Raw genomic sequence first — 13,547 nt, 5'->3', positions numbered from 1 at the left:
GATCGATGGATTAGCTTCTCGCACAGCCACTCTCAAAGTGAGCGTATGCTCTACAAAGCAGCAGGCGTGAGTGTGCCCAGCGGCCTTTCCTGTGCAAACCTCAGAGGCAAAGCATGATCCCCTTCTAGAGCTAAATCTTACCTGAAAGCGGGGAATATTAAGTGGTGTGAGGTTTGTGTTGCTGAGATAAAGGCAAACGAGACGCCTTCTTTTCGGTTTCTGAGGGGGGTTTCTGAGGGGGGTTCACTTGTCTCTCCTACTTAGGGGCCCTCCCTCACCACTAAGGGCAGTCCAAGGAGCAGCTGCTGGGAAATCATGGTGGGAAAGGCAGTATTTCCCAGCAGCCACAGGATGGCATCATCTCTTCGTGATAGTGTGGGAGAAACTTCTCCGGATCCAGTTGGCCCCTGTGGAAAGACCTTTTTGGGGTTAACCCGTCTGTGCTACAGCTCTGGAAGCTGGGACTGCTCAGATAGAGGTTTGGTTGCCTTCAGGAGCCGTCGGTGCTGGTCCCAAGGCTCAGGCTGCCTCAGGGAATCCCATCAAAGCTTCACGTCCTCCTACTGTCCTCGTTTTGCCGCAATGCTCAGCCCCACAGCAGTGATGCCATAGGGCCAAAGCAGAGTCTCCTGCCCGGAGATCACCTCAGTTTTCAGCCAGTGAGGTTTGCAGCGTGCCCAGGGCAGGATTTCAGTGCCGGGAGGGTTCTCTGCCTCGGCATCACTGCGCTGGTGAGGACGGTGCCGTTGCTCACCCGGGAGCCGGGACCTGTCTGCTGTGATGCTGCCGAGGGGGAGAGGTGATGGATTCTTCATCAACCTCCCCATTTGTCACCGTCCACTCATAAGCGGACCCATGATGGCTCTTTTCCTTATTCTCTCTCTATCACAAGCCACTTTACAGGCACAATTAATCAAGTTCCTGTTTGGATTGAAACCCTTGACTTGTTGAATTACTGTTTTGCCTTCTTATTGTACTCCCAGATCATAGCTGAAAAGAACCATCACACGTCCGGTGGAGCCAGAAGGAGGAGGAGCAGGGAGAAGGCATGTCTCTCCCCAAAGAGCACTTTGAATGGTGTAATTTGGAGAGACGACAGGACAGCCTTATTGCGGTGGGCACGTGTTTGGAAAGCAGCAGGAGAGGGCAGCGAAGGCCCCACTCTCCCCTTGAGGGGTTTCAGGGCCTGCAGTGGCAAATTTTCCATCCCTTCAATCCCTGGACTGCTTCTGGATACTCAACCTGACCTCAATCTCCGACTATTTCTAACCTAAGACCCAGGAACCTTCCGTTCCCGGGCGGCTGCAAGAAGCCGTAGACACCCTGAAATACTTGTCTGATCAGAACGAGCTGGGGTGCACTAACCCAGGCTGCTGACCCCCCGCAAGAAGGAGAAGCCTCTCTGCAGCCCTCCTCCTCCTGCAGTGCACAAACACCGCTTTCCTTCTTCTCTTTTCTTCTTCCCTGCTACTTTTTGCCCTTGGGGAGAGGAGGTTGGCCGTGTTCGTTAACAAGGCAAGGCTATTAAACTTGATTAAATTTAGCTGTTTCTTTAAGAATCTCCATCCAAACTGCACAGCTGGCCGTGCTCTGCCTGCTGAGCTCTCCCCATGTCTTATCTGGGGCCAGGACGCAGATACAAGAAAGATTTCCCCAGGAAAATAAACACATGACTGAGAGCTGGAGATGCGGCATTTGTTTACAGTCACAGAGTCATTTATTTTTGGTTTTAAAAAAAAAGAAAGAAATCACAAAATAATTATGTTGGTTTTTTTTTTTTCATCCCTGCGGCATGGACTGCTGAGGAAAAAATGTTGACATTGAAGTGAAGTCGTGGGGAAGCAGAGCTGAGGTGACTGGAGAGCAGGGAGCGGGGCAGCAGTTTCTGTCCCTGCTGGCGCGGGGGCTGCAGGTTGCTGCTGATGGGTGACAGGTCCCACAACACCTCAAACTGCCGCTGCTTTTGCCCCAAGAAGCAGCTGATTCAGTGCGTGGTTTGGCTAAAGCAGCAGCCCTCGAGCAAGCCAGCTCCAGCGCTTTTTGGGGTGCAGCAGCTCAGGGCAGGGTTGTATCCTGGTCCCTCCCTGCCCAGCCCAGGGGTGCTGTGAAAGATGATTTTGGGGAGCTCCTGAAATTCAGAGCTGGCTCTGAACCCCCAAAAGCCGGGATCTGAGAGGGGTGTGAGCTAATACAGGTATTTCTCTTGACGGCTCTCTGGTTCTTGTAGGAATTGGTTGCTTTTGCCTGAAACATTACCCGCTGATGCTTCTGGAGAAGGACCTTCTTGCGGGGAGCTGCCAAGCCCAGCAGCTCCACACCAGCTTGGCTGTGCTCTGCTTGTTGGGATAAGCCTCTGGCCTCCCACCATCTTTCCCTTTGCTCTGATTCTTTTGGATTCCTTAGGCATCAGCACCCTTCCCTGGGGCTGTTCCTGCAGGAGCCCCTGTGTGGGCAGCACGGGCGGCTTTGCCCACCTGCCGAGGGCAGAGGCAGGAGGGCTGGAAAAGCACCTGGATGGGGGAAAGGAGGGATAGGAGAAGGAATAATACAAGTGCAGAGCTGGTTCTCCAGCTGGACCGGGGCTTTAGGACAGACCAGAGCTATTCCTGCATGTTTCTCTTTATGATCAGGTGTGGTGAATCCTATTTTTTTTATAGCATTTATATGTTGCTTCCTGCTCTGGAGTCACTTGTTTCGGTGGGAACAAAGCAAGCTGGAAAATAAAAGGCACACGTGGGGTGGATCTAAAGGGGTGGGTGAGGAGGAGCCTGGCTGTCAGCAGCACAGCCCCGCGCAGCCAAACCCCACATCGCTGCCCAGTCCCAGTCAGACCAAACTGGCTGCGCTGGGACTGGGTGGCTTTCGCCGAAAGCCGGGGGAAGGTGGCATCGCCCTCGCCCAGGCTGGAAGCCGGTTGTGTCTGGCAGTTCCATCCAGCTCGGCCATGGGGTTTGGCTGCTTGTTCTCCAGCTGCCCGGCTCGGGCTGGAGGCTCCGCTCCGCTCCAGCGCCTGGAGAAGTGGAAGAAAGCAGGAGGAGAACATCCAGTGTACAGATGCAGGGCGAAACCCAGATGTGGTGGAGCTGCTGCTCACACACACATGTCCCTCACTGGCGAAACAAGCCGGGGAGCCAGAGCCGGGCAGAGAGGGGGCCCAGGGGGGACCCCCAGCTGCTCGGGGCAACAGAGGGGCAAAACCAGAGTGGGGCTAAGAGCTCCTGGGGCTCCTTGGCTGCTGCGCCTGGCCGGGCGCTCGCGTGTCCAAGGGGGATAAGGATGGCGAGGGATGCACGCCGGGGTAAGGGACAGCTGTAGAGGTGAAGTTTATTCCCCTCTGCTCCTACAGCACATCCTACATCTGGCCAGCTGTGCAGAAGCCCTCTGCGTGCGCACAGGGGCTGCAGGGAGAGGCGCCGGCCGAGTGTGCCAGGAAAGCGTGTCTGCTGCTTCAATCCTGCTTCGGTGTCCCTAGCCCCGCGACAGAGGGGCCTTTGGTCCTGCTCTTCTTTAGTAGTCATTCAATAAATAACTCTAATGCCCGTAGCGAAACCTTTACACAGCCTCAGCTTGCGTTTCCGCTCTTGCAGTAGCGTGATGGGCTCTCTAAAGGCAAATCTGTATAAAGGAGTCTTTCAAGGAAGATGTTTTTCGTAAGTGCTGGTGCAAAAGGGGCAGTGTTGCAGCCTCCTCTCTCCTCCCTGCCTCTAGCCTGCATGGTGATGCAACCTTTTGCTTTGCTGCCTTAAAGATGGTGTCTGGAGATCTCTAAGCTTGGGCTGAGGGTGTCTATCCACAGACGCTCTCAGCCGCCTTTGGTTCGGTGGTGGGAGATGGCACATCTTTGAGCCGGGGGTACCTCTGCGCTCAGCTTTCTCCGCATCTTCAACGTCAGCTGGGTTTGGATGGAGCTCAGACAGTCAAACTGTACCATCTCCGCAGCAGGACAAGCGAATGAGGCGTGCCCACGCTCGCTGTGCGTGCAGGCGTCTGCGGTTCGCAGGGGAGCGTACGGGCAGCTCAGACTCTGAGTGCACGTGGTCCTGCGCAGCCCTGTCTGTGCCCTGGCGCCCGGCCGCTGCGGGCCAGGCTGGTGCGGGTGCATTGTGCCCGTGGTAGGAGGTACGCGTGGCCCAGGGGAAGGTCACCCCCGCGTGCTCGGCGAGGCACCTGTCTGTACCCACACCTGCCGTCTGCGGGGGCTCTGGGGCACGACTCCACGGTGGGAGAGAAGAGGCTTGCGTAAACCTGTGCCCACTGCTTTGCTCTCCGCTGGCCCTTCAACACGCTGGTCAGCCGCTGGGCACAGCCTCTTTTGGAAGTCACAGTAAAGTGGCAGCAGCTTTGGCATCTCCTAAACCTTCACGGTGCTGAAAGGACTGGTGGCATCCCAGAGGGGACGGCCTGAACGCCCTCCTCTCTGCTAGATGGGCAAGGATGGCCTCTTGTCCAGCAAAAGAAGCTTGGGCTGAGCAGAGATCCACAGGTCCTCTTCATCCTTCTTCTTCTTCTTCTTTTTCTTCTTGTTCCTCTCGGCACGCAGCTGCCCGTTGCTGCTGGTGCCACCCTTCTTTCTGCTTTCTCCCCTCCGCCTGCAGAAGCAGCAGTGGCAGCAGATGAAAATGAACACAAGGAGGACGACAACGGGCAGACCCATCAGCACCACCAAACAGACGGTGTTGAAGACACCTTCCTGATGCTTGGTACGGATGAGCTCCAAGATGGAATTAAAGAAAGAGCTGATCTTCTGCTCCATGTTGGCTGCCCGTGCTGCTCCCTCTGCTTGAAGGCCTCCTGGGGTACGTTCAGCTCCTGTAAGCAGCTAGTGGGTTCCAGAAGCGCCTTTGGATGGTGCCTGCAGAGACAAGAAGCCACACGGATCAGGTGCCTGCTCCCTCAGCGGTTTTCCCCAAGGAGCTGCTAGCACAGCCAGAGCCTCAGCAGGGTGAGGTGTGCTGCCCGGGAGGAGGCTGGGGCTGCAGGGGGGCAGACCACGCTGTTGGCCACGTCCTTTTGTGTGTTCCCATTTGGAACACACAGCCCTCCAGCCTCTCCTGGGGTTTGTACTAGGGATGGACGAGGAGGACTTCGGACACCTCTGCTTGCCAGATTCCCTTACACTGGGTGCGTTTAAGGCTCAGCTTGACAGGGCACATTTAAACAATCTATCACCTAAAAAGATTGGACTGGGTGATCTGAGGTGCCTTCCAACTTGGCATTCTTTGATTCCTGCCTTGGCATCTGGTCTGGCACAAACCCTGCCCTTCCCAGGATGTACACCTCAACCCTTGCTCGACAGCCACAGCTTGGAGCCTCACAGCTTTTTCCGCAGCAGAGGAGATTTGTCTGCAGGAGGAGCTTCCTGCCTAGAAGGGACTCGCCTGGTCCATGCAGGGACCACCACAGCGAGTGGCATCACTGCCACCAGAGACAGGATGCAACATGTCATGGATCTCTCCGGAGATTACCCCGGATCCACTCTGGGATGAGGTGTCTGGTGTGGACAGACTGTTTCCCATGGTCCATGTCTTGGGGTGGAGCTGCAGGCAGGGCACTGCCCTGTGTCCGGGCAGCGCCAGGGCGAGCTGTGCCTCATCCTGCCCTGCTGGGAGCTTTGGGGTGGGGGCTGTGGTTAAACCACACGGATTTTTTATGGGGTTGGGACTTGCAGGCGGTGGTCAGGAGCTCACAGCCACCTCCGTGCACCCAGGGCTGCGGTGGCAGGGAATCACGAGGGTTGGCTGGGGACGAAGAAGCCTACGCTGTGCCTCACCTGGGAATTGCTCCAAGGGCTGGGTAGGGCTGAGGAGCATTTCTGTGGCCTGACGTAAGGTTTTCCTCTCCCTCGAGGAGGGAGAGGTGTTGCCGAGTGGCAGAGCTCCTGGGGAAACCCTCCTCCAGGGCCAAGGAGCTGCTGCCTCTGCTCATGGCTTTCCTCCTCTCCTGGAGCCAGGGAAAGCTCCCGGGGTGGGGGTTGAGTGGGGTACGGTGCTTTGGGCCATGAGTTTGCAGTTCTGGTTCCACACAGGGGTCACCAAATTATAAGCTGTGCAGGTGAAGAATTGGCAGGAGCAATGCCAGGCTCTAATACCGTGCTTCAGCCTCACTCAGCATTTTACATCTTCGCCTTTGCCAGCCCTTGTGATTCAAACCCCACAGCATCTCGAGGGATTGCCAGAGTCCCTGTGCGCACAGGAGGGAAAACTGAGGCACAGTAAAAGGCATGCCAACACTTCCATGTGACAAAGACTTAAGAGGTACAGCCTGAACCCCAAAAGCATCCCAGAGGGGTTGCTCCATTCATCCCCTGTGACCACCAACTTGTTTGCCCTCCTTCTGGCAGCTTCCACAGAGCTCTAGGGAGGAAGGGGACTCAGGTCGGTTTTGGTTAAAGCCTCCTTGTCTACCGTTCCTTATTCGAACCACATTTATTGCTATTGTGGCACCTGCTCTGGGATGCTCTCTCGTACTGAGCATTTTGGGAGCTGGGCTCCTGTCCTGAGCGAAGGGATGCTCTGACACCACTGTGCATCCTCCTGCCTTGCTTTGCAATCACACCACCTCCTAACGAAAAGCAAAGCTGCCTGCCTGGCCTGAAAAAGAAACTGTGAGTCCCACCCAACCCGACCCACATCCCTCGCGCTGCTGCTGCCCCGGGGAGGAAGCTGGGCTGCCCTGCCAGCTGAGAACCTGGTGCCTCCTGAGGGAAAAAATGCCTTCAGAAGCGCTTTGTAGGACCTACAGAGCTTTACAGGGTCTTGTTTCACCAGCTGCCCCTCGCTGCTGGATTCCCTACCCAATTCCCAGGACCACAAGAGCCAAACCCTTCAGTGTAGACCCTGAAGTCTCGGTCTGGGACTTCAAAGAGCTCAGATCCTATGTAAAGAGAAGAATTTAACCTCCCTGCCCCTGGTGGAAACAGACTGACCGCTGTGAATGTATTGTTTCGATCTGCACGAGAGCATGGCTGAGCTGGCCACGATTAACCGGTGGTTTCTCTTTTGAGCACACACATTGCTCGATTTCTGTCCAGTCTCCAGTCGCTGCTTGCTAGGAGCGAAATTTAAATATATAGGTATATACGGTGGGTTTTTTTTTGGAGGTAGACAAGCAGGATGGTGGAAATGCCAGGCATGAACCCAGGAGGGAGAAATGGTGCTGCAAGCGGCAGAAGAGCCTTTTCCACCCCACCTCTGTCACTGGCCCTTACGGGGGCTCCTTGCCTTGTCTCATTCCCCCACCCAGCAGAGGACCGTGACACCGCCGGCGTCCCCACCAGAGAAATCACAGGCTGCCACGGAGGGCTTGGAGACCGAAATCCCACCCATCTCTTCCAGAGGCAGCGGTGAGCGTTGCAGACCTGCTTTTGCTCGCAGGGGAGAGCTCTGCGTGCCCCATCTCTGCTGTCTGCTGCCCACAGGCATCACAGGCGAAGGGGGAGCAGTGAGAGCCGCTGCTTCCAACCGCTCCCTGTCCCAAACTTCATCCTCGCTGAGGCCTTTTTTCTAGGACAGCAGTAGTAAAGGTTAAACTGCAACACAAATAAGCAGGGCGTCTTTTCCTTGGCCTGAATCATCTGCGTGAAGCAGGTTTGCCATTTATCCATAAATAACCTGACAGCTCATTATCCAGGCAGGAACAGTGGACGCCTATGATACACTTTACTCCAAAAAAGAAGTAAAAAGTCCAACCCCAAAACAACAACCGGCTTAATGTCAGACAAAACAGGATGTGCAATTTTATTCCTGCGCTGAGCTGCTATATATTTATTGCCTCTAAACTTCTCGGGAGGGAGGGAGGGCTGGAACTTCCTTTTAAACTCTTAATTAATTGTTTGCGGAGGGAAAAAAAAAAGAGAAAGCAAAAAGCGGAGCCCTTTGAAATGCTTCCCCTTTAAACAGGAGCTGAATGTGCTGCAGAGGCCCTCGCTGCTTCTTCCTAGGAAGTCCCAGCCTGGAGGGACCTTCTCGGTGCTGCTGTGGCCACCAGGCAAAGGGGGGTTTATAGCTGAGCTGTTTGGCCACGAAGCGGTAGGTCCCTCCCTGAACCCATGTAGGGATGGGCAATCCCCGAGCGGCTGGGATGCAGCTGAGCATCCCTCACACGGTGAGGACAGAGGTACCTGAGCGGCTGGGATGCAGCTGAGCATCCCTCACACGGTGAGGACAGAGGTACCTGCCACCGCCCTGGGCAAGCAGTGCCGAAATCCCGGGGCCACCTTTCAGCCTGGCTACGCAGCTGGTTTTCAAATGCCTTTTCTTTTTGGAGCGTGCATTGCCTTTTGTTTTGCAGATGAAGGGATGTCTGTGTGCTAAATAAAGGGGTTCTTCAGTTTAATATAAAAAAAAAGAAGGGGGAAGGGAAAGCAGAAAAACTGGTGCCTTTTCAGCCGGCAACGAGAAGGGCAGAGGGGTTACCCAAGGCCACCCATCACCAGCTGAAAGCCTGCGTGCGTGGCAAGGAGCTGCGTTCAGGAAAAATCCACGCTGCCGCTCAGTTTGATGCAACAGCAACATCTCCCCTTGGAGAGGGGATGAATGGGGAGAGCTACATCCATGCTGTGGTCCACAATGGGTGTGAACCACACGGCCAACGCACGGGGAGCTGCAGCTGGGACGTTGTCTCAGTTTTTGGGTCAAGGTACAGGACCAAAACACAAATCCAGGGAGGCACAGGGAGACCAGGCAGCGTCCCGCTAAACGAGCTCTTTGTTTTTGGGTAGCCGGTGCTGGCACCAGGTCAGGGCAAAGCTGACACGGTAACTTGCTCGGGAAATCCTGCGGCCAGGGTTTGCATGGCTTGTGCAAGTTTTAATCAAAGTTGGGTGTCCAACATGAGGTTCTTTAATCCACGTTGGCTCTGAAGGAGCTGGTTTTTTCAAGGGTGGGGAGCATCTGCCACTCCTCCGGAGTTACAGGCGGCCGTGGGTGGAAAATGAGCTCTTTCTGAGGGCCAGCGTGGGACGGCACCACAAACCATCAGCATCCCCGGCTTGCCTGGCTGAGCTGGGAGGGCAAAGGCTGCCAGCCTGAGCGTGGGGAAATCAAAACAGAGGGGTTGCCTTGGCAATGCTGGCTTGCCCACATCCTGCGCGCTGCAGAGCAACCGCAGCGACCGGGGACCGAGGGAGAGTTCGTAGAAAAGTTGCAGTTCACTGGAAATGAGGGGCAAATGGCTGGAAACCGTATGCAGGGTGATGGTGACAAAGTGGAGAGAGCTGGAGATGTTTTAGGACCTGGTTTTGCAAGTCCTTTAGGCTTAACCCTCAGCAGGCTCTTACGTCTGTGTGAAGTTCCCTCACAGCCTAACAAAGCCCAGCCCGCTCCTCTCGAAGGAGCTCAGTGTCCACACTGAGAGCAGGGGACAACCGTCCCACAGCCCACGGCCTCGTATTCCTGGGTTATTTGAACTGCTCAGCGTGCGGCGGCAGCTCGGGACGAGCAGAGGTGAGATGAAAGCATCAGACCTGCAGCCACCCCCATTTCCTTAACGCAGATGAGACCTCATTTCTGGTGAGCCCTCACTTTGCACAGTTGATGCTAAGAGGTGCAAACCGCAAACTTGACTGTTCCCTTTTGTTACGAACTTGATATCAGCTTTATAGCTTTCTACGCCGTTCCCCGGCGGAGGTGGCTGTGGTGGGGCCGGGGGGGGCTGCCTTCTCTGGCAGAGCCTGCGAGCGCTCTGACGCAGCGGGCACAGGCACAGCTCCGTGCGCACACACAAGTGACATCTATTTTCCCATCTGCACCTGCAGACTGAAAGGAAAACTGGATGAAACCTGACACTGAGCAGTTTCTTCTGCTGGGATCGCAAGCTGCTGTTCTGGAAATGGTGAATAATGAGAGTTTCGCCGCCGGTCTCACAGAACTTAGAGCGGGCTCCAGAGACCTTCCTCGAGCGTTAAAAAACAAACACAAAAGCCACCACGGAGCAAATAAAACCAACGAAAGCTTCATCCTACTCCCACTGCAGTCAAACCTTCCAGCCAGAAGCCATGCATAGACGCTTTCATCCCTTAAAGGGAGCGATTTGGAAAGCTACTGATATGAATGTTGGATAACAGGGTTAAAGTGAAACTATTTTGCAAGCTGCTGCCTGGAGCCCGCTCCGCCGTCGCCATCTGCACACGCACGGCTGCCATCTACCCTGGGATCCGCGCAGCTCCTGGCCAAGAAGACCAGATTCGCTTTGCGAAAAGCTTGGCTGCCATGCGTGCCGTGGCCGTGGCCGTGCCCTGGGCGGCCCCCAGCCCACCCGGGACCCTCCACGCGCGGGTCTGGGCTGCAGATCCACCCGGGGCAGCCCTGTGGCTCTCCAGGGCAGACGGAGCAGCCAGCAGGGCCTTCCCTCTGGCGTTCCTGACCCCAAATCCCTGGTCGGCTGCGAGGTGGCTGCTCCTCACGGCCATGGCTCAAGCGCCACCGTCCCCCTGGCCCTGCCGCCAGCTGCCCCGGGGGCTGTGGGGACACCCCACGTGGGACCCTCCTCACTTGGACCTCCCCAGGGTTCTCCTCTATGGACCCCCCTGCCCTGGGACCCTCCACCCGCGACCCCTCTCCTGCAGATCTCCCCTGGGTGCCCGTCCCTGGGATACCTCCTTTCCTGGAACCCCCTTCTTTGGGACACACCCTGGGGACCCCTCACCCCGAGGAGTCCCCTCTTTGGGATCCCCAAGCCCAGAACCCCCCACCGGTGACCCCCCCTACGAAACCCCTCTCCGGGACCCCCTGTCCAGGGATTCCCTTCTCCGGGAGCCCCAAACTTGAGACCGAGGGACCTCCCTCCGCCTGAGGACACCAACCTCCAGGACCCCTCTCTGGGGTCACCCCTATCTCTGAGATCCCCCACCCGTGGACCCCCCCTCTTGGACCCCTTCCCCCCCAATCCCTGGGGATTCCCTTCTCTGTGATCTCCCATCCGCGTACACCTTCCTGGAATTCCTTCTCCACACCTGGGAACCCCCCTCTAGGATCCCCCACTCAGGACCCCCCTCTCCCCATCCAAGGACCCCTCTCCTGGGTATCCCCCACTCGGGACCCTCCTATCCCCACATGGGACACCCCTCCTTGGGATCCTCCACTCGGGACCCCTCTCTCCCCATGCGAGGACCCCCTCCACTCCGGGATTCCCACCTAGGACCCTCCTTCTCCCCACCTGGGACCCCTCTCTCGGGGATCCCCCACTCGGGACCCTCCTATCCCCATCCAAGGACCGCCCCCCCCCCCCCCATTCCCATTCGGGACCCCCCCTCGCCCCATCCAAGGACCCCTCTCTCGGGTATCCCCCACTCGGGACCCCCCCTCTCCCCACATGGGACACCCCCCTTTGGGATCCTCCACTCGGGACCCCTCTCTCCCCATCCAAGGACCCCCTCCACTTCGGGACTCCCACCTGGGACCCTCCTTCTCCCCACCTGGGACTCCTCTCTCGGGTATCCCCTCTCGGGACCCCACCCGGGGACCCCCCCACCGGGGTCCCCCCCCCTCCATCCTCACCTCCTCGTCCCGTCCTCCCTCCCTCCCGTCCGAGGCTCCGGAGGAAATGTGCCGCCCCTCGCTCCTGCCTCCGCCCCCAGCCCTGCCCCACCTGGGGCTCCCCCCACCCCAAAAACCCTCTGCCGGGGCGGGGACAGAGCGGGGATGGGGCAGAGACCCAGCGGGGGGAGCAAAGCCAGACCTGGAGCGGGACACAAGTTCCTGGGAAGAGGGACAGAACGAAGTGCTTTCCCTCACCGGGATCCGGCACAGCAGAGCTTACACCCCCCCCCCAAAAAAAAAGGTTTTGAGGGGCTGCGGTGGGGTTTGCGGGGGCGGAGATGCTCCTCCTGGTGATGGGAAACCTCCGTCGCCCCAAAAGCAGCACCAGGACTGGCACCCTGCACCCCAAACCCCCCTTCCTGCACCCCAAAACCCCCTCCCTGCACCACAACCCCACCTCCCTGCACCCCAAAACCCCCTCCCTGCATCCCCAAACCCCCTCCCTGCACCCCAACACCACTTCCCTGCACCCCAAAACCCCCTCCCTGCTCTGATGTCCTTGGAAAGGGCACGCTGCAGCAGGCAGGGATGACTGAGCATCCCCATGGCAGTGGGACAGCTTGGGTCTGGTCACCTTCCATCATCCCAAAGGCAGCGCCAGGGCTGGCACCCCGCACCCCAACACCACCTTCTCACCCTGTGTCCTCGGAAAGGGGACGCTGCAGCAGGGGGGGAGGTGACCGAGCATCCCCATGGGACAGGGACAGCTTGGGTCTGGCCACCTTCCATCGCCCCAAAAGCAGCGCCAGGACTGGCGCCCTGCACCCCCAAACCACCTCCCCACCCTGTGTCCCTGGAAAGGGGACGCTGCAGCCGGGCAGGGGGTGACAGCCCAGGTTTCACCTTCACACACAGCACTCGGCACCCATGGGGATGAGAAGTGATGTTTGGACCCAAGGGACACCCTCCTGGTCAAGCAGGGATTGGTATTTTCCAGTTGTGATTTCAGTTCAGTTTGGGTCGCTACCCCCAGCCTTCGCTTGCTGCTTTCTCTCCGGACTCACCGGATCCCAACTGCTTTCCCATCCGGTGCCGAGTGGTCTCTGCGCAGAGTTGTGATGTTGACAGTCGGGCAAGCTGCAACTAGAAAAATGGTTTGCCTGATTTTTTTTCTGGCCAGCTTGAATCCAGGTGGAGGGATGGAGGTAAGCTGCCTGCCAGCCCCTGCTGCCTTTGATGCCCTCCTTCCTGCCACCTTTATCCTAGCGCTGGGGCCAGAGGGACTGGAGACCCCAGGAATGCACATTGCAGGCTGCAGCTTGTGCCGAGTGCTGCCTGGTAGCCTTTGCCGCGGTGTCTGTATGCTGCGGGAAGTACCAAACCCTTTTAACCTGAAGATTTGCTGTTTGTTAATGCCAGGAAATTTTTCCTTGGGTTTATGCTATGTGGTGGAGGTCCCTGGGCTTTACACCATGCTCGTGGCTCACCACGTCCCAGCTCACCCCATGCCGTCTCTCTTTGTCCCATCTCACCTCATCCCATCCCATCTCTCCCTGTCCCACCTCACCTCACCCCATCCCTGCTGACCCTTTCCCAGCTCTCCTCCATCACTGAGCTGCAGCAGTTCCCTTGTTTACGGGTACCAAATCCCCCTTCCCAGGCCATGCAGAAGAAGCCACCAGCGTGCTGGCAGTCACCCCGGGGACGCCTGATCCCTCCACAGCACCGAGTGGTGTAACATCACCTTTGAAAGCAGCTGAACAGGCTTGCCTGGAAATATTTATTACTAGAGGTCCCCAAGGGTGAGCGCTGTGGAGGTGCTGAGCTCCGGGGTGTCCGTCCCCGGGCTCGAGGGGGCTGGAAGCCCTGCCCGTCCGTCCCCGGTAGTGCTGCCGAGGTGGTGGCCGGGAGGTTTGCTGTGTTCGCTGGGCAAACAGCCCTGCTGTGGGGCGGCACTTTCTTCTCACTAATTTAATTTGGCAGAGGCCTCTCCGAGGGAGGAGCTGCCAGTCTGGGCACCTTCCCCGGATTTTCGGGGGCCCCTTCGAGCACGGTGCTTTAGCACCCGCT

The 13,547-nt window shown here is 57.6% G+C and overlaps 1 protein-coding gene across 2 annotated transcripts; it reads right to left on the bottom strand.

The window, feature by feature from the left end:
* Positions 1-1,769: 1,769 nt before the first annotated feature.
* KIAA0040 (KIAA0040 ortholog) lies at positions 1,770-13,030 on the bottom strand. 2 transcript variants are annotated; one of them, XM_054073505.1, is made up of 2 exons: positions 12,542-13,030; positions 1,770-4,852 (listed from the first exon to the last, which is right to left on the bottom strand). In XM_054073505.1, the coding sequence occupies exon 2, from the start codon at positions 4,751-4,753 to the stop codon at positions 4,421-4,423; it is 333 nt and encodes a 110-aa protein (XP_053929480.1). In that variant the 5' UTR covers positions 4,754-4,852; positions 12,542-13,030; the 3' UTR covers positions 1,770-4,420. The 2 variants fall into 2 exon arrangements, with proteins under 2 accessions (XP_053929480.1, XP_053929479.1); XM_054073504.1 differs by lacking the exon at positions 12,542-13,030 and adding an exon at positions 11,496-11,584.
* Positions 13,031-13,547: the final 517 nt, after the last annotated feature.

Source organism: Cuculus canorus, chromosome 8 (genome assembly GCF_017976375.1).
Source record: "Cuculus canorus isolate bCucCan1 chromosome 8, bCucCan1.pri, whole genome shotgun sequence".
NCBI lineage: Eukaryota > Metazoa > Chordata > Aves > Cuculiformes > Cuculidae > Cuculus > Cuculus canorus.
Note: the sequence above shows the minus strand (reverse complement) of the source record. Positions and strands in the feature narration are given on the sequence as shown.

Bases quoted from the DNA above. Each gene is read 5' to 3' on its own strand.
- KIAA0040 (XM_054073505.1), bottom strand. From the start codon at position 4,753: ATGGAGCAGAAGATCAGCTCTTTCTTTAATTCCATCTTGGAGCTCATC.